Source organism: Neopsephotus bourkii, unplaced genomic scaffold, assembly GCF_033783945.1.
Source record: "Neopsephotus bourkii isolate Nb327-2 ecotype Australia unplaced genomic scaffold, CSIRO-AGI_Nbou_v1 NB_595, whole genome shotgun sequence".
NCBI lineage: Eukaryota > Metazoa > Chordata > Aves > Psittaciformes > Psittacidae > Neopsephotus > Neopsephotus bourkii.
Genome location: NW_026901096.1, coordinates 2,351,643 through 2,371,938, shown reverse-complemented (window position 1 = coordinate 2,371,938; position 20,296 = coordinate 2,351,643). Strand labels below are relative to the sequence as shown.

Here is a 20,296-nt window from a genome sequence, read left to right as displayed (position 1 = left end):
TGCTGGGCTGCTGCTTGTCTGCACCAAAGGCTGCAGGAAACCCAACCTGGTGTGGGATGAAGGAAGCTCTGTAGCCTGCTGGGGTTAATGTCATTTGGGGGGGGGGGGCAGTTAGCAGCTCGCACCAGCTCACAGGTTTCATGCTGTTTGGTGTTTTATGTGAAACCCCGCCACTGTGGAGCCACTTGTCTCAATGAGAATCTCAGCTTTCAGTAATAATAATAATTAAAAAGGCGTGAAAAAAGAAAAGGAAAATAAAGCCTGGAAATAGGATTCAAATACAGACTAGAGGCTTAACTGCTAAACAAGCAAAGAAACTCGAGAACGGGTTTCTAATCCTTTTAGAGATCTCAGTTTTAAAGAAAACCTGTGTAGCTGTTGAGGGTTTGACTCAGGGTTTGTTGGTGCTCAGGCTCTATTTTAAGTGCTGTCTTCATGTCGAATCTTGGGAGGTGAGATGAAGGTTTTTTTTTAAAGTAACAACAAATCTTAATATAGCTGAGAATGCGGAACTGCCCTCAGAAAAATAGGTTGGACACATGAAAAGGAATCTTGCTCAGCAGGCTGAAGACGCAGAGCAACTTCTGCGGTTACGTTTTTCTTTCTTCTGGCAATTTTGGGGTGGGGATGGAGCTGGTGCAGTCACTGGGCCTTACGCTTCTTTTCAAGCACAAGTCAAATCTTCCTGAACACAAACCACACTTGGCTGAAACTGTTGTAGCCCCGGCTGGAGAAGCTGTTCACTAAAACTCTGGTTTTGCAGCACTTGAGGAAATCTGAAGCTGCTCAAAAGTAGGAGTTACAGGATGGGTAGGGAGAAGTAGGTGATGCTTTTGAACTGAAATGGCTTTGTATGGACAGGAGAAGACAAGCTGGCTCTCTGTTGCTTCAGAGAGGTGATTAGGTTTTAGTTGTCATCTCCTGCCTGGAGTCCTGAAGACTTAAATGGCATGAAAATGAAGTCAGCTGTGTAAAGCCAAAGCTAATCAAATGAGAAGACTCTAAAGTAGGAGGATAATCTTTGTTATCTGACAGGCAATCCCAGATTCCCATGGGATGCCCGAGCGGCTCCGCTGTAGTAGCATGTGTCTTGTCATGCTGAGACCAGCCCTTCTACCTTCAGCCCAGTGTGCTGCATGGGCTTTACAGGGAGCCCACTTAAGCCATGAAAACTGAAAACCTGCATTCCCAGAAGAGAAGTGGCACTGCCTGTGAGGGAACTGAGAGGTGGTTGATGCTGCACATTGTGTCCAGTGGTGTGAAACTCAGATGGGGGATTTCACAGAAGTTGGGAGGCTGTGGTGGACCTGCTGGCATGGCTGCTTGGGCACATTTTCTCAAAGAACAAGGTCATTTCTTCATGCAGAAGTGAGGGCTGGGTGTGAATATTCAGGATGGGCAAATAAATTTAAAATGTAATATGTAAAAATATGCAAACACCAGAGCTGATGCTCTTTTAAAAAACAACCCCCTGCTCAGGGAACACAATTATTCAGGCTGTGCATACATCTGATTACCTAGCTCCTCAGTGCCTGGAAGCAGCTCGTCAAAATCCGTGAAGCTTTCCCCCTGGTGTGTTACAGCGCTGCAAGCAAAATGCCCTTGTAAAGCTGAAGGCAGCAGAAAGTGAAGGTGGATAAAAGCTAGCAAAGCCATCATTGGGGTTAGTCTGGGCAAGGTTCAGAAGAGCTTATTTGAACATCATTTTCCTGGTTATGACTTGTGAGGTACTTAAAGTTTTCAAAAATGTCATCTTGGCACAGCATGGGTTTGGGATGCTGGGATACAGCACTGAGCGAGGGCTTGCCTTTGGCACTGATGTCATAGAATCATAGAATAATTACGGTTGGAGAGGCCCTTAAGATCATCTAGTTCCAATCCCCTTGCCATGGACAGGGACACCTCACACTAAAGCAGGTCACCCAAGGCTCTGCCCAGCCTGGCCTTGGACACCACCAGCAATGGAGCATTCACAGCTTCCCTGGGCAACCCACCCCAGTGCCTCACCACCCTCACAGTAAAGAATTTCTTCCTTATATCCAATCTAAACTTCCCCTGTTTAAGTTTTAACCCATTACCCCTTGTCCTGTCACTACAGTCCCTAATGAAGAGTCCCTCACAAGCATCCCTATAGTTCCCCTGCGGATACTGGGAAGGCTGCTATGAAGTCTCCACGCAGCCTTCTCTTCTCCAGGCTGAACAGCCCCAACTTTCTCAGCCTGTCTTCATATGGGAGGTGCTCCAGTCCCCTGATCATCCTCGTGGCCCTCCTCTGGACTTGTTCCAACAGTTCCATGTCCTTTTTATGTTGAGGACACCAGAACTGCACACAATACTCCAGGTGAGGTCTCACGAGAGCAGAGTAGAGGGGCAGGATCGCCTCCTTCGACCTGCTGGTCACACTCCTTTTGATGCAGCCCAGGATACGGTTGGCCTTCTGGGCTGTGATTGCACACTGAAGCTGGCTTGTTTTCATTTTCTCATCAACCAATATTCCCAAGTCCTTCTTCACAGAGCAGCTCTGAATCTCTTCTTTGCCCCACCTGTAGCTGTGCCTGGGGTTGCTCTGACCCAGCAAGGTGTCCTGGCTTGGGCCACTGCAGGATGAGCAGCACAGGTCAGGGTGGCTGGGGATGGGGCTCTGCCCAAATGCCATGCTGCCACGAGTTAACTGTTTCTTCACACATCTCCACGTCCCTTTGCACAAGCAGTACTTGGCAGGGGCATTGTCAGGAGTGTGAGACCGCTGAGCTGGTGTGAGGGGAGCTGGTGCTCACAGGGGCTGCCAGAAATTGCGTGTGAATCTCGGACATTTAGACAAGTTATTACAAGAGAAGGCACTTATACTGTTCTTCACCATCCCCACCAAGCGTTTCATGCTACTGTGTACGGGGGAAGTTATTACACTTCGGTTTCCCCTCTTTTGTTAAAACTAATACAGGATGTTGCAGAACCCCTGTGAAGAAGCCCATGATAAGCACTTTGCAAAACCGCAAACCCATAAGCTTTTCAAAACCTACCTTGGGTCTTTGCAACACCGAGGTGGCGCCGGGAGGTGGCACCAAGTCACTATGGAGACTCAAATGGGTGCTGCATGGTAGTAGCACAGTAAGGGATAAGGTAGTGAGCCTGCGAGATCTCTGGCAAGGTGCTTCCGGCTCCCAAGGCTTTTCATTATTCTTTGAAGGCTGGGTTCCTAGCCTTTATTCACGAGGCGGAGAGGAGAGGAGCCGTTGCAGGTCTTGGTAGGTCATAAATTCCTGGTAATTAATCATTGTAGTTGCCTCTGAGAAGTGCCAGTAAGGGAGCACTGTGCCTGGGGAAAGAAGCCTGGCACTCAGCAAGCTCATGTGGATGCAAAGTACACTGGTCTGTTCGTATCTGCACAGGGATGTTTTCTCCTTCTTCTAAGCAGCATTGGCCTTGTTCTCTGGTTGTGTTATGAAAATGAAAACAGCTATGTTCAAAATCACTTAATTTTTCCCCACAATTCAGTTTTTATAAGAATAATGAAATTTTTTTTCTTTTCCTTTTGATACAAGCATTAACGGGATATTGTAAATCATACTGGGGAATACTTGAAATAGTGTTCATCTTTGTAGGCATAAAGCTCTGAAACTCTCTCACTGAAATAATGGTGTTATTCTTGTGTTTAAAGGTAACATGTTGCCTAAGACATTTTTAAAGGTTTTAATATTACTTACAAGCAACACCCAACAAAAACCACCCAAGTAGTTTCACACGTAAGCTGTGCTCACAGCAGCTTATGTAAAACCCTTGGAAAGCTTTGCTATAACTTGCCCAAAGTAACATAATTCTTTTGAAGCATGGTTGTGTTCTTATGGTAGGACACTGGGCAGTGGGAATTAGGTGTAAGAGGATTCCTGTTGCTAAAAGTTTTGATTGGAGATCTCATGGGCAGAATATTCTGGGAAATATGCGTGGACTCTGCATGAAGTTTGAAGAGTTCATTAAAATTCCTTCTGGAAAAAGTGGCTTTGTCCCCTGCAGTGGCTTTATGTAAAGAATTAAGGGTATTGTACTGCTGCTCAGGGATTTTACCTGATCTCTCAGAAGAAAGATGCTCCATCCCTGGTGGTGTTCAAGGCCAGGTTGGACAGAGCCTTGGGTGACATGGTTTAGTGGGAGGTGTCCCTGCCCATGGCAGGGGGGTTGGAACTAGATGTTCTTAAGGTCCTTTCCAACCCTCACTATTCTGTGACTCTAAAGAAGGTCCTGCTTGCAGTGCAAGGACGAACAGTTAGATCTTGGCACTCGCTGAGTAGTCTCTTGCTCAGCAGCCAGCCAGGACTCTGTGTGTCACTACTGATGGGTGCTGCTCTCCTCTTCTGCAGGTTTTCATTTCTGTGAACTGCCTCAGCACGGATTTCTCCTCTCAGAAGGGAGTTAAAGGCCTGCCTCTGAATCTTCAGATCGATACCTATAGCTACAATAACAGGAGTAACAAACCTGTCCATAGAGCTTACTGCCAGATTAAAGTCTTCTGTGACAAGGTAAGATTGGGTCTGTGTGCCAGTGATCCTTTGGGAGAGGTTGGTCAACAGCTTAGCAGCATTTTTTCCTTAATTTTACTTTTCTTCCCCTAATTCTACCACTTGCTCTTCTGGCTTCCTGAAAACTCTCATCTGTGTTCAGCCTTGGCAAGGAAAAAAGTTCAGCCTCTTCTACTTAATTCAGATTATGTTATGGTGTTTGGTGACCTCAGATAAATTTGCTATTTTCAAAATGCTGGAGTGCTGAGAAGTGTCCTTGAGCAGTGACTTTGGAGAAAGGTCAGTCAGTGGCAGAAGACTGTGTGTCAGTAGACCTGGGAAGTCCTGCGGAGTGTTCTCAGTAGGAGAAATAATTGCAATTGATTAGAGCAAGTGGAGGCTTGTCTTTTTTGCTGAAGCTATCTAATGTTGGTCCTTTTACATGTCTTTGTGCATTCTTAGTACACTTGTTATAAGAAAAGCCCACTAACTTGCACATTATCCCTCTGGGATACAGCAGTATAATGAACCCCATTTATAAGTTGGGTGGGTGCTGTAGTTTGATTGCTCTGTCAAATGGATTTAGCATGCAGAGAATTAATAACCTTTCCCAAAGCCACTGTTCACTAGAAGCTGTGAAAGATATGTAGCAGGAGCTGAGCTGAAAGCAGCTGTAAAAGCTTAAGTGAGTTTGCAAAAGAAAGGATATTTCCCAGTCTTTGTAACCTGTTCCTGCCTGAAGAGTGACCGAGATCTTTCTAGGCTGGGATAAATGCTGCCTTGACTTCCCTAGTCCTTCTGATTGCTGTGAATCACACCAGTTTCCTATTTTGCTGTCATCCTACTTGATTAGGGCCTTTGGTTCTTTACATCCAGACTGTCTTCACAGCACAGACTCCTAGTGAGTGACATCTCAGATCTCTTCTTGTGCAGCTGCAGGTCTGAGATGGGTTCCTAATCCCTACTCTTAAGTCTTGTGCTAGTCGTGCTCAGGTCCCATACTGTGCAATCTTGCCTTGTCATTCCCCAGGCCACTGCCACAAAGACTCGTCTCACATGCTGTTACTACTTCCCTCCCAAAATAGATAGGACTCTCTACAATCTACCTCTACTGAAGCATCCTGTTGACTCATCCTCCCACGTCTTACTGTCCATCTATATGCTTTTAAATAGGTCTGTCCTGGGTTCAGCAGTAGCAGTCATTTTTCTCCTTCTTAGTAGCTGGCACAGTGCTGTGTTTTTGACTTTCAGCATGGGAACAGCGCTGATAACACCGATGGTTTTAGTTGTTGCTAAGTCATGCTTAGTCTGACCAGGGACTTTGTGAGTCTCATGCTCTGCCAAGGAGGAGGGGAAGCCGGGAGGAAGCAGAGACAGGACACCTGACCCAAACTGACCAAAGAGGTATTCCATACCACAGCACGGCATGCCCAGGATGTAACTGGGGGCAGTTACCCGGAAGGGCTAGATCACTGCTCGGGTCAGGCTGGGTATCGGTTAGCAGGTGGTGAGTGGTTGTATTCTCTTCCCTTGTTATTTCCCTTATCATTGTTATTATTGGTGGCAGCAGCAGTGGTTTGTGTTAGTTACTGGACTGCTCTTATCTCAACCTGTGGGAGTTACGTTCTTTCCATTCTCCTCCCCATCCCTCCAGGAGCAGGGGGAGGAAGGAGGGGAGTGAGCGAGCCTTTCTGCCTGCCCCTTCTATTTTTCTTTCCTTTTTCCTCCTCTAAAATGAAACTGAGGCAAGAGTGTCATCTAAAGCTCTTTCGTTATCTGGGAGTCTGGTGTGTTATCAGCCTGGGTTCTGACAGTGCCAGCAAGTATAGGCTTGCTGCAGGGAAGGGGAGGATCTTTTAACCGTAAGTTGTCTGATCAATTACTGACGCTGTGCTAAAATTGCTGACAAGCTTGTGCCACTGCTAGTGAGAGAGATTGGTTAATAAAAGAGCAGGTGTGTAGTCAGTACATAGCTTAAAGGAAACCATTTCAGTCTACCATAAATTTCAGCAAATCTACTAGTACAGAAATACTGTGTACAGTAATACCGTAATACAGTATTATTACTACAGTAATGCCAGTGTACCTTTGATTTTTGTCTGGGATTTTGACCTTTTCTCTTGCTTTATTTCTCCAGATACTTTGCAAGTTGAATTAAAAGAGGGAGGCAAGGAGAAAAGATTATTTTTCTGTACTTAATGTGACCACTGTTTGTTCTGTGAGCATGCAGCCGGTGTGAGGTTGGTGCCCGAAGATTCTGCAGTTTGCATTTGTAGAAATGGTCTCAAAGTTTGCTGCCTTTCAGATCCTCTTCAGGTCTGGCAGTGGGAGCGGGGGACACAGGCCAACAAGCAGAGTACTATTTATCATTACACTGAATCAAACTCTGTACTCAGATGCTTGTTTGAGGCACAGGGCGAGTGCTTCTGTGAGCAGACCTGGGTCCTTACAGCTGCAGGTACTGACTCATGGTGCTGGATTGACCCTGGCTGGACACCAGGTGCCCACCAGAGTTAGTGCTGTCCTCTGGGACCTGCTGTTTCTGTTGCAGTGATGGGCAGTGCTGTGGGAAGGTTTTTATGGGATGGTAGTTACAAGTGAGATGCTGTTGGAAGGACAGAGGGTGCAAGGCAGCTGGAGGCAGCATGGGTGTGGATGGACAGCAACACTAAGAGTGTTCCTTCTGTTGCATGATCATAGACTGGTTTGGGTTGGAAGGGACCTGAAAGATCATCCACTTCCAACCCTCTGCCATGGGCAGGGACACCTTCCAATAGACCAGGTTGCTCAAAGCCCCATCCAACCTGGCCTTGTGTCTGCCCCACCCCTGGCAGTGTTCAACTTCTCTGGGCAACCCATGCCAGTATCTCCCTACTCTCATAGTAAAATAAAAGGGATGTTGCATCTTCCCTCTGCACCTCTCTTGCGTATCAGATAGATCATGTCCCTCCAAGGGCAGGTCTCTCCAAAATGCCAATTCCCTTTCTCAGACCAGGAGTCCGTTACACAACTGGAGTCTTTGAGAAGAAGAAAACCACAAAAAAAAAAAAACCAACAAACCAAACCCCTGCAGCCTTTAACACCTAGACCAGAGTATGAAATCTGGTTTTTAGACTGTAGGCTGTTGCCTAGGTGAAGTTGGGAAAACCTCTTCCTTACTAGTTCATTTATTCCATAATTGTGGAATACAGGATTGCCACTGCCTTTTCCTCAGAAATATCTGATCCTGGCTGTTGCTGAGCTCCCTGGCAAGGCAGAAAAGCCTGTTATCAAGATATGGCTTTCTTTTTTGATGTGGATTTGAGATGTGTTTACCTGGGCCCCTGTAGCCTGGATCAAGTTGACTCTCAAGCAGAACTCTAGCTGTAGGTATGGGAGGGCAGATGTTTTCCCACAGTGTGTGGTCATGATGGATTAGCACATTCTCCGTGAGGAAGCAGGTGCTGTTCTGGAGCACAGTGTTTGAGCAGCAGCACTTTATTATTTCCTCATAAAGGCAAAAACCAGATCTGGAGCCAAATCTGGTCTTCCTGCTGTCAAGCTGAAATGTTGTGACTCTTCTGGTAAGGAAAGTTGCAGAGGGGTGTGGGTCCAGCTGTGCTGAGGTTCAAATGGGATGTCATCAACTGTAGTGGGCTGTATCAGCTCTATGGGGTCAATCAAAGCTAGTGATGCCTGTCTTCATTACTGATTTGTCTTTTTCACGGCAGCTGCCTGAAGCTGCTTGTGTCCCTTCTGCTGTGAGGGAGAAAAGGTGATATATGTTAATGCATATCACATATCTAGGCTAATTTTCCTTTTTGATGCTGGTGCACATGTGCCCTCTGCTACCTACTGGGCATAGACATTCTGTCACCTACAGGGTGTCGATTTACTGGGAGTTTAGGAGGGTTGCTGCCCTTCTCCAGTGCTGCACAGCATTAGGCACTGTTCCCCACCCCATGGCCGCATGCTTCTTTAACATCTTGTTCGCCATAGCTAACCTAGTCTTCCCCTGGCACCATGCAAGGATGTGGGTGTATTTTGGCAGCATTGCAGGGATGGGAATGAGAAATAATGGCTTCCTGTGGCCAGATAACTGTTACCTTTTACCCTGCTTTGCAGGAGGGTGTTGGGAGACAGGTAGAACTTGTGTACGCCAGTTTGGGCAGTAATCTGGTGGTGGCACCAGGATTGAATGCTAGGGATCTACTTGGGCTTATTGCCTCGTGCAACCGACAACATGACGTACCTGACTTGACCCACAGGCATGTGTGAGGTCTGGGCGGAGCTGAAGGAATGAACACGCCTCCAATATAAACCATCTTCCTTCTCTGTCACAGCTGTCTGTACCTTGCAGAAAATACGTGTCTCTCCCCACTGCTGCTTGGTTTGGAGAGCAGGGAACCATGCAGGCATGAACACAGTTAGGTATCTGGGCGTTCCACCTTAGTCTGGCCCTGATACAAAGAGAAGAAACAATGCCTGCTTCTTAAAATGATGCATGCCTGCAGCTTGAGAGCAGTGAAGGGTGGTACAACTGCTACGAGCTCCATGTGCGGCATGCAGGAAGGTATCTTGCACTTGGTGATCCAGGTGTGGCGTGACTTTTATGGATCGGGATTTAATGATGATCTAGTCAACTCTTAAACTGAGGAAACTTGTAATTTTTTGTTTTAAATACTTCAAACATACATATTTATGTAACACTTTATAAAGTTGTTATAGCCGAAGGTATCTTTTGTCATCCTTATCTGACGTGAAAGAAAAGCGTTTGCGTCTTGGATGTGGTATGGGATTTCATTCGATGACAGGACTCAAAAGTAAAAAGGTCCCCAAAGCTGGCACTCTCTGGCAGACCTGCAGCTTGGGTACCATGGAGCTGACCCTGCAAGCACAGCTCTGACGAATCGGTGTTCCTGCCTCCGCAGCTGAAAAAGACTAAAAAGCCTAAAAAGACCTTCTCTCTCTCTCTCCTTCCCTTAATCTCATTCGACAGGGAGCAGAGAGGAAGATCAGGGATGAAGAGCGAAAGCAAAGCAAAAGAAAAGGCAAGTGCACTGACCCCAGCTCTCAGTTGAATGCCTGTAAGTAGAAATTATTCCGTCGGTGTTTTGAATATTAGATGTCATTTTGGCTACAAATAACTTCCGTGGTAGAGCTCATCTTAATTGAATTTATATTGTGTATGGAATAGGGTTTGTTTTAAGCAGTGTGTTATGGAGTCATTTATTGTGTTTTGCAACATACTGAGTCAGTTAGGACTTCACTTCTACAGAGCCTTCTTGTCCAAGGCAGGGTCCTTCTGCATATTCAATCAGGTATGGGTTCTAGCAGTTGAAGTGACAGGGTGAGAGTGGGATTTTTGGGCACTTGCGGACCCCCTGCAGCTCTAAGCGGCAGAGAGAACTGGAGCTGTTACAAATGTTTCCAGCTTAATCCTAAACTCAGGTTTAACTGAAGGTAAAGATGTGTTTACAACCCTATACCCAGGCAGCGGCAGCCTTGGGGCTGAGCTTTCAGCCTCCCGGCCCTGCACGCACACTTGTAGAAAGCAAAGTGGTCCTTAGTAAATAATTCCAGCAGAAGTTGTTTCTGCACATGTGAAAGCCTCAGCACCGTAGTGTGTAAAGGCTGTGGAGCCTCTTCCTGCTGAGCATCCTTCCTTTAAATGCTGAAGGTGACTGCAACAGATCCCGTGTTTGGATCACTTAGTTATTCACCAGCAGAGCTGTGTAGAGGATAATGTATCTCCCTGTTCCTGCTGTGCACGGGGCAGGTGCGTGCTCTCACTTGCTCTGCTCAGTGCTCTTGTCAGAGCTGTGCTATTAACAGTCCCAACTGGTTCAACAAGCATGCACCTTACAGCTTGCTGGGCAGGATTTTCCTGACGCAGCAGGTACAGGCTGCTGGAGCAGCTTCAGAAGAAGGTAAGTGCTCTAAGGGAACCCATTTGCTTAAGGGCAGTTGCAGCAAGGGCTGGGTTTTGGGTTTGTTTTTCCCCAAAGAAAGGTAGGTTTAGCACACTGTTAGCATTTCACACATGGAGCAGCCCCAGCGGCTCTCAGCAGATTACAGCATGCAGCCCTTGCGTCATGGCAGGAAAAGTGCAAACAGCTTCAGTGCAGACTTCCAGGACTGTCTGACTTCACAAAAGCTGCTTTCCAAACTGAATTCCCTGGGGTTGGCCTTAGCCTGATATGACCTTTATTTTCCTGGAAAGTACAGTCCGTTGCTGTTCAGTTCTTGTGTGGGAAGTTTTTGTCTGCTTTAAGCCATAAGCTGTTATATCCAGCTCCAGGATCACAAAGGCCACGAAGCTGTTTTTACAGGGATTGAGTTAGAGTTAAGTTTTTCAGGGGAAAAAAAGAAGTGTATTTTGCACTGGGGACATAAGAAGTGGAGTGTTAGCAGGTAACTTGACCCAAAATTGAAATGTTTCCACTTGGTAAAACCAAGTCTTCACTTCCGGGTCAGTTTGACATGAGTGCATCTGAAGTGCAGTTTAAGGCACCTCCTGCCTCACTTTCACCCATCCTTTGTGGGTGAAGCCTGTCCACTTGGTGGCTTGTTCACATCAGTTGGTGCATCACGAGAGCCCAAGTGATCTGTGAGAGACAGAACTAGAGTGAGTCTGGGGGAGGATGAACCAGCTTGTGAGGCTGAACAGTAATGTAAAATTGGAAATGTGGAATCAAAATGTAGCTCTAAATGTATCATCTTGCAAGGAACAATACTTGTACTAACTCTGTGGTATCACAGTGGTTCTGTGATGCTGTTGTTTTGAGAGGCTCGCCACTGGAACCACATGTGTTGCAAGTTGTCTCTTTGTTGTCTTTCTGCCTTCCTGACAGAGGAAATCCAGCAGTCTTTTGAGGGAATCGATAGGGAGAAGGGAGAAGCAGGGGCTTGGACTAGCTTTTTTGTCCTCTGTTTGGGTGGTTTACTTAGTACCTAGAAACCTTAGGTTCCTCTCTTGGGGTGAGTGGTCAGACCTTTCTCCAGCCCAGTTTAATACAGAATGAAGTAAACTAGCTTACTGGAGAAAACTTGTCCTACTCTGTGAAACAAGCTCTTTCCACAGGATCCAGGCCCTCATCTGAGAGGTAGACAACTGAGATTCAGACTCCTCTACCACAGGAGCTTCTCCCTTTGACCCTGACTACAGAGTACCCTTGTCCAAGAGTATATGTGCCTTTTAAATGATGAAGGAAAGCCACAGCCCTGTCAGTGCCTTCACTATCCTCTGTTTCAATCTTTGGTCTCTGCAGTTTCTGATGTTAAAGTGCCCATGCTTCCCTCACACAAACGCACGGACATCACCATCTTCAAGCCCTTCATGGATCTAGACACTCAGCCTGTCCTTTTCATTCCTGACGTTCACTTTGCAAATCTTCAGCGTGGGGCTCATGTAAGTAAAGCTCATGAGTGTGGGGATGAGGAGGGTATGGGAAAAAATTGGGAAAAGCCTGGGATGCTGTGTGTACATACACCCGTGTGAAATGTCAAACTGTTTGCATCAATGCTGTAAAGACAGGGTGAGTCTCGTGAGCGAGAGATGTTGCTCCTAGACATGTTGGCTGGGGTTAACTGGGGATGTTTCCTGATTAGTCTTTCTATGAACTCCTGCTTCCATGAACCTGAAAGGGTTTTATCACAGCATCTCCAACTGAGAGTGCATTGAATGAGCTGCAGGCCGGTTTCCTCTTGCGGAGGCCATTCGGTTCCTGGTGCGCTGCTGCAGACCGTGGGCTCCTCCAGTCTGCTGCTGCAGGGTGAAAATCACTTCTGTGAAGCTGGCAAGGGTGTGTGTGGCTCTGTGATCCACTGCCAGAGCGCCCTGCCTCAGCGTTCCTGGAAAGTCCCAGCTGACAGGAAACTGGAAGGGAAAAAATGACACTGCAACCAAGTTTCAAAATCTTGGAGTTTGCTGTGCCAGGAGCTCTGGCACCCTCTAACATAATCCAGTCCTCACCTTTTAAGAGTGTTGCTTAAAGTCTTAGCAGGAATGGAGAATAAACTTGTGCCCATGAGGCTGACTTTCCTGCATGTGCTTTTACAAAGGCTCTAGCGCTGAGGTCTGTCAGAAGACTGCACCAGTCCAGATGGAAAGCTGGTTAGCTCTTGTATGTTCCTGTGTCTCTCATTTGAGATCCTTTAATATGCCTTTATCAAAAAAGGTAAAGAAGATGCTTACTGGCTTTTGGAAGGTTGAGCCAAAGTGTCATTGTTTACAGGGTTGAAAGGTAATAAGAAATGAAATCTAGTTCTGGATAAAATTTTTACTACCCTAACTGCAAGTATTATTCATGTATTAAAATGAAGGCCAATGTTTATTGCTTGGACCAGAGCATCTTACTTCTAGTAGTGTGGTTGTGACTGGTACCCTACTTGACAGCTTTGGTGTCTCCTGTGTCCTGTACTGATGTGCTTACAAGAGGATTGGGTGGCTGAGCCATCTGCCTATGCCTGCTGTGATATCAGGGGTTCCCTATCCTTTAACTCAGTGGTGAAAAACCTCTGCTCATGCTGGATGCAGCAGCGTGGTTTTATGCCAGTGACTTTTCAGTGCAAACAGAGCTAATGCTACGTTGCTATATTAACAGGTAGCACTTAGAGGGATGGGGAGAGCGTCGCTGACAAGACCGTGTTACACCAGCTAATGGGTCTGTCCTTAGGCAACTTCGTTTCGTAGCGTTCAGAGCCTGTTGTGTTTTCTGAGGACTGGGTACCACATCAGGTACTCACTAACTATTTCACCATGTGTTTCTCTGCATATGTCAATAAACATCTCCCCTTTGTTTTAAAAGGTCCTACCTGTTGCTTCAGAAGAACTGGAGGGTGAAAGGTAAGAGCTGTGCTACTTCAGCCTACTGATGTCTTGCCCTCAGACAGTGGGGTAAGTCCCTGTAATCGTACCACTAACTTTTTTTCCCTGTCAATGACAGCTCCAACCTGAAGAGAGGAGCCTATATTGGTGAAGAGGACTTTATCGCTACTCCAAATAAGATGGCCAGAATAGAAGAACCAAAAAGAGGTATTATTTTCTTCTTTCAGAGACTGAATTATTGGAGTATTTGTCCATCGTGATAGGGATGCATCTGAGGTTAAAGGATTTTTTTAGTTTATTTTGGAGTCTATTTCAGCCTGATTATTCTGGCTTTGACTGGGAATAGGGTTTGTGTATCAGGATGTAGCTCAGCTCCACAAATCTTCTACAGTGTCAGAATTTCTGGGGTTTTGTGCCAATTCAGACACTAATTGGCTCTGAACCTGTAACAAAGAGGCTTGGAGGAGAGTGAGCAGTTTACCAATATCCTTGGTGGATTGGGTGAGAGAATTCATCACATAATCCACTACAAAATGCTTTGGAAAACTTCCCTAGGACTTTAAGCAATGAACGCCAAGAATTGTTCTGGGTATAAAACCTGCAAAACCGGTACTGGGAAATGGGATGCTTACTGCTGAGAGCCAAACTGAGAGAACATTCTGCTTATTTTTAACCTGTTGTAGAGCTTTGCAGTGTGTTGTGGGATTGGATGTTGCTGTGGTGATGTGGAAGAAGGTGAGAGGTCCCTTTGGAGGTGGTGTAGAGGATTACCTGCCTGATGATGATTATGTGTAGGAGGACCAGTACAAAGCTTGAAGAACTAGGAGGATTAAACTTGTGATGTGGAAAAGGTTAAATCTTGTGAGCGACCTTAATGGGGCTGCAATTTTGTAGTCTGGATAAAGTAGTAAGGAAGGATTGATTTTTATAAAAGGAAATTCTGTTTTATAAAAGGAAATTACTTCCTCATTTTTCTTGTTGCTGTATGCCATAAAGTATGGCATATACTTGTTGCTGTATGCCATGGGATTCTCTCCCCTTTGGCTGGTGTGTCATCTGACCTGTGCTGTAACTGAGAGTGTGTGTGCTGCCTTCATTTTTTTACACCTACAGTCCTTTTTTTACACCTGCCTGTAGCAGAGGAAATCCATCAAGGTGCTGTGCTGCCCTTAGTTCACTTTGGTCAATTAGAAATGCCAGCAATTGTTCCATGTTACAGGTGTGTCAAAGCTGTGGCTGATGAACCTTGTAAACAATCCAGCCTGTAATACCTAGTCATTAGAAGATGGATTAAAGACAGCAAAGCTGTTTAAGTCGAGGCTTTCTTGCTCTCATGGCTTATTCCTCAGCCTTAATGCAGTTTTTAATGAGGCAGATGTTACATACAATGACTCTCTGCTAGCTTGAGAACGCTAGGGATGCTTACCTCATTGAGCTCTTGACTCTGTCATTCCCCTCCTAGCAGGAGGCTAAGTCTGCACTGTGTGTCAGCAGTGGTGGTATGAGTATTGCCGAAACATGGCAAAGGGGAGGAAGGGAGATGAGACAGCACAGGAGCAGCAGAGGGTTGTACAGATAAGTTATTTAAAAATGAGGAGGTGGCCTGGATGGCTTCCCCTGCTGTGGCAGCATCTGTCACATCATTTTATTGTGCAAAGCCTTATGGCAAGTGACCTGTAAGATACGGAGTGACAGGACACTCTCAAAGCTATGTTTTGTATTTCTCCTTTCCATGTTTCAAATATGACTTTTTTCCCGAAGGATAGAGAAAATATCAAATAGAGATTTAGTTATTTTGACAATAAAGATGCTTGAGCATGCAGTATTTCTGTGTGCAAAAGCATGTTTTGAGCTAACCTAGCTATGCATGTTTGTGATATGATCTTCAATGTATGCTGAATGTATGTATGTGTATCTCTTCATAAGACCCTCAGTGTATGTTACTGTGTGCTTAGCCACTATCATATACAGATTTTTTCTGAGGAGCAGTTATGCCATTAACTCCTCTCTCCAATTTGCTTTTTAGTGTTGCTCTATGTCCGAAAAGAGTCAGAGGAAGTTTTTGATGCACTAATGTTAAAGACACCATCTCTGAAAGGTCTAATGGAAGCGGTAAGTAAAAGCTGTTTACAGCCTTTGCCTTCAGTTTGAGAAAAACCAAGTATAGTCCCTTGCTATCTAGTCCCCATAGTCCTGGGCAGTCATAGGAGATAGACTTTCATTTGCAGCTTGTGTCCGTGTATTTCTGCTCTTCTGGTTAAGAAGCATAAGACTGATTTCCTTCCAATAACATGGACATTAATGTAAATAATGCTTTAATTCATTATTAAAGGACTTGAGGAAGCTCCCTTCTAAGCACTTCATTCTACTTCTGTGGTGTCTGGGTGTAAGAAGGTGTTTCGCAGCTTTCCTGGAAATCCAGGTGTGTCAAGCTTGTTGACTTGGTACATGAGATAGTCCCAAAATGACAGGAGCTGCTGGAGAGTCTTCCAGGCTTGCTTCTTATGCAGGCTCTGCTTTGGCCAAGCTGCAGAAGCAGCTGTGTAGGTTTTTTCCTAGCTGCATCTAACAACTGTCAACTGTGGATGTCCCTCATGTCAGAGGGTATTTTCATTAGAAGATGGAGTGATATCCAGAATTTGTTCAGTGGCTTGGGTTATCTGGGGGGGTTCCCCTCCCCTTTCATAACCTGCTTATAAAAAGCTGCTGTCTCAGCTTCTGAGAGTGCCTGAAGACTTTTATATATCTGTGCACATGTGTGAAATTGCTGTTACTTGGCTTCCAAAATAGCCTTCCACTGTCCCTGCTGCTGCAGTGCTGCAGAGGAAACAGAGCTTAATGCCGAGAAATGCTGTAGTGTTTGGCACAAGCTCAAGGCTGACGTGTCTGGCTGTCTCCTTCTGTGACTAATGTCTTGTTGATGCTCAGAGGATGGAGGCTTTGGGGCTGTATGGCCAGGTTTTGCCAGCATCTTTGGGACCCAGAGATGTGTCTGTAACCTGAGGCTGTCTCTTCCTGGCTATGGGAGCTTTGCCAGCACAGGCAGGCTGGAGGCAGGGGCTAATGGGTAGGGGGATTAAGGGCTATGAAGTCCCCATTTACCGCGTGGTCCTGAAGGGTAAATTGTTTCACTTGGGACTTCTTAAAGGAGGGAACCAAGAGCTCACAGCTGTAGCTTGGAGGAACCTCCCTCTGCTTTTGCATCCTGAAACAGTTTTTTGGTTTGGTTCTTGCTGTGTTGGTTTGACAGAGCCATTTGGCAAAGTAATACTGACCTCCTGAGTTCTGGAGGTTTGTACGGTGAAGCGCCATGGTGAGTGGCTCTGCTTTCTCATTCAGAGGTTATCCTGTTGGGTAAGGAGGATGCTTCTGACCAGGTTGTGTCCTTAGCCGCACAGGTCTTCACTCCGGTGCTGTTCTGTTTCTGTGCCCAGCCGCTGTGATGACTAGTTTTTGTTTGATCCCTCTGGCACTGAATTACAAATGGGTTTTGGTGTGCTAAGAGAACAGAATCAAGAGAGGAGGAGAACCAGCATGTGGGGTGTTTAGTGTGTGGGCTTTTTGGTGTGCGGCCAGGTTGCTGTATGAGGGGTTAGTGGCCAGGTTTAGAGCATGGTTAATATTTTTGCACAGAAGTTGGCAAATTGCAGAGGAGGGGTTCTCATCTATAAGCTTATTCTATAATTCAGCTTTTAGTATTGCCTTTATAAGGCAGAGCAGGTGCTTTCATCTGCAGACCTGTGGGGGTTGTTTTGTTCCTTTCTGTAAAATAGGAAGTGGAAGACAATGCCAGCAGCCTCCTTGCTTCACCAGTGCTTGCTTTCTTTTGTTCCAGATCTCTGACAAGTATGATGTGCCTTTTGATAAAATAGGGAAGATCTTCAAAAAATGTAAAAAAGGGTGAGTATGTTCCTACACAGCAGCTGTCTGAGAACATGAACTCCTCCCTTTCAAACCTGTAGGCAAAGCTGCTTCAGAATTCCTCCATGCACTTGCACGTATGCAAATGCTGTTTGTGGTATGTGTGTGTGCATGCCGTGTACCCACATTCCAGCCTCATTCATAGAGCTGAACACCAGAAGGGTCCCATAGGAACAAGCAGTTTGACTTCCTGGGTAAATACAAGTCACGGAATCTCTCTGAGTTTATTGCTATTTGAACCAGAGTGATCATGTCAGAGGAAGAAGAGTTCCATTTATTTAAAGACTCCCAGCGGTGAAGAACCCACTTGAACCCATGTTAATGTGTTCCAGTGGTTAACTGGACTTGCTATGCCTGCATTTGGCTACAATTGCTAAGCCTGGTTGTCTTTTTGTGGGCTAAATTGACAAGAACTTTATTGTGAAGTGCCCATTCCCCACAGAGGCCACACTCCACCGTCTTTATTTTTTAGTGTAAGTAGTTGATTTCCTCAAAATTGTCCACTTTTGGTTTTCCTTTCAATCTCCCAGTAAGTTTCTTGGTTTTGTTTTTCTCTAAAGTCAATTGGGTGTTTCAGCCTCTTCAGAAGGGTTTCTGCCAGCTCCATAATGTCTCTCCCTGGTCCGGGAGCCAGATTTAACGCTTTTGGATCCTAAAAGAGGGGCTGTAAGCATTGATGGCAGGTTTCGGAAAGGACAGCTAGATCTACTGTAGGAAGCAATGAGGCAGAGAGAGGTGAGCAGGGATCTTGTGTTACCCCAGCACAGTCCGGGCTCTCTGAGGTTTCAGGCACCTTTGCTGTCTTTCACATTTAGATCTGTAATATATCCCTGATCTACTTTGTTTTTCCAGGATCCTGGTCAACATGGATGATAACATTGTGAAACACTATTCTAATGAAGATACCTTCCAGTTGCAGATTGAAGAAGTTGGAGGATCTTACAAGCTCACTCTGACCGAGATCTAAGATCACAGGTCCTCTGTGGATTTTAAACAAAGGTCTCAAGTGAACATTTTCCCATAATTCAGTATGTTGGGCAAAACACTAATCACCTTCCCCAGAAGAAAGCCAGGTATTGACTTGTTCTGGGGAGCAGAGCAGTGGTTTTGCTTAATATAGTGCGTTTCTGTTCTTTCCAAAGAACACTGTAGTGCTCATGACCTTATTTGCACTTGAGTGAGCAGAGATCAGCAATTAAATAAGAGAACATGTATAAAACATTAGTAAATACAGGAGGGGAAAACTCCTGGAAGGTGGCCTTTTAGAGTGGTGATATCTTATTTATCTATTTGATAGCCATGTTTGAGCCCGTTATCAGCTAATACCATTTTATTGGACTGTTTTCTGCTAGGTAGAACTGCAAAACTACTCATTGATAGTAGCAGGAGTTGCGTGCAGGTTGGAGAAAAGACTTTCCAATGTTTACTCATGAACAGGGCAAACTGTTGAAATCACTTGTGTCACTGGGGGGGGGAATGTAAAACTGCCTTGCTTATGAAGAACTCGCCTTAGTAACTGTGTGAACTCTCATCAGATGAAGCTATATTGTATATAAGTGCAATATATTTTTGAAGGTCTGTAAATGTGTACATACAACTGATAATATAATATATATAAAATATGGTGTTCTGTATATACCGTGAATATATGCAATGAAGCCCATCTAAAAGGATGCCATATACAGAGAAAACAGATATTTAACGTCGCTATTTAAAAATGGACAAACCTTTAACATGCACCAAAGGTGAGCACGTTTGTATGTTCATAGAAGGCACAAGAGACCTGCTTATTCAACATGGATCTCCCTGTGTGGAAGGAAAAGGTACTGGTTCTCTCCCAAGCCCTCCTGCACAGCCAGGCGATGGCAGTCCTGGCTTCTCTTGGGACTTTTAGCCCTGGAACTGCTGTGTGCTGCTGCCCTGGGAGCTCATTTGGGCTGAGTCCGAGAGCTGGGTTCCAAGAAGAGCTGAGCAGATGCAGTTTCCTGGAAATCTCCCATCTTGGGGTCAGGAAGAAGGTCTCCTGGAGGGTGGATGCTTTTTTCAGCAGCAGTGTACTGCCCGCAGCAGCTTGGGCTGGATGAACCCATGGGTTGGAGCCAGCTTGCAAGGCCTAGGATGTCAACAGCTGGAAATTCTCAGGCAATGCTTTTGAGAGAGAAGGGTGGCATCCCAGCTCAGCAGGCCAAGCTTTAGGAGGGAATAGGGGCTTGTAACTGCTTCCTGATGTACCTACATTGCATTGACCCACTGCTGAGGTGGGGAGATCAAAAAGGCAGCTAGTAGCAGGCAATCTGAGCATAGCTCCAGATACTGCTTCAGCATTAGAGTATACAGTATTTACTCATCATGTGCATGTGCTTATGAAGAAAGGCACCCTCTGGTTAGCAGCAGCTTAAGGTTAGCTCAGTTTAAACAGCAGCACTCAGCTGTAAGGAAAAACCTGCATTACAAGGCAAGCAAGTGAGCATAAGTACCTGGTTCAGTGTCAGTGCTTTTGTTAGGGATCTGGATAATAAAAGAAGGGTTTATAACATCTTCAGGCAGCACAAAGCTGCATGTGCCTCACCTGAAGATCAACCTGGATAGGCTGGAGAAATAGTCCTGAAAAGTGGAATATGATTCTACTTAATGGTTAACAATTCTACTTAATGTATATTGTAACTGAATGTTGTTCGGCTGCGTCGTGTTGCTATTTGGAAGAGGGAGGCAAATGCCAGGTGGCGTTGATAAATGGGAGCATGGCCTGCAGGAAATTGGAGACCCACCTTTTGCTCTACTTGGCATTGCCGAGGCCGCCACTGGAGCGCTGTTCCCTTCCAGCAGAGCAGCCTCCTGTCGGGTGTCCTAGTGAGGCCAGAGCATGTGGTTCCAAGGAGGATGGGCTGGGTGAGTCACCTGCAGAGGGGTCATCTCCATAAGCCATAAGCAAGGATGCAGGTGAGAGGAGTGGCCTCCCAACATGTGGAACCATTCTCCTGGTTCCATCACAAGCACAATGAGAAGTATTGGGTGTAAACTGCAGCGGTTCAGGGTAGGTGTCAAGGCAGTTTTCTCTGGTGAGCAGTGCAGG

General features: G+C 45.7%; 1 protein-coding gene across 3 annotated transcripts in view; it reads left to right on the top strand.

Moving 5' to 3' along the window:
• Window positions 1–19,857, top strand: part of GRHL1 (grainyhead like transcription factor 1) — a 40,918-nt gene extending 21,061 nt beyond the window's left edge. For 2 of the 3 annotated variants that reach the window (XM_061351746.1, XM_061351745.1), the window contains exons 9-16: window positions 4,356–4,514; window positions 9,472–9,559; window positions 11,744–11,883; window positions 13,283–13,320; window positions 13,421–13,509; window positions 15,329–15,414; window positions 17,138–17,202; window positions 18,076–19,857. In XM_061351746.1, coding sequence (XP_061207730.1) covers window positions 4,356–4,514; window positions 9,472–9,559; window positions 11,744–11,883; window positions 13,283–13,320; window positions 13,421–13,509; window positions 15,329–15,414; window positions 17,138–17,202; window positions 18,076–18,190 — 780 coding nt within the window. In that variant the 3' untranslated portion in view covers window positions 18,191–19,857. The remainder of the gene's footprint in view (window positions 1–4,355; window positions 4,515–9,471; window positions 9,560–11,743; window positions 11,884–13,282; window positions 13,321–13,420; window positions 13,510–15,328; window positions 15,415–17,137; window positions 17,203–18,075) is intronic. The other variant, XR_009725199.1, reaches the window with a different exon arrangement.
• The last annotated feature ends 439 nt before the right edge of the window (window positions 19,858–20,296 follow it).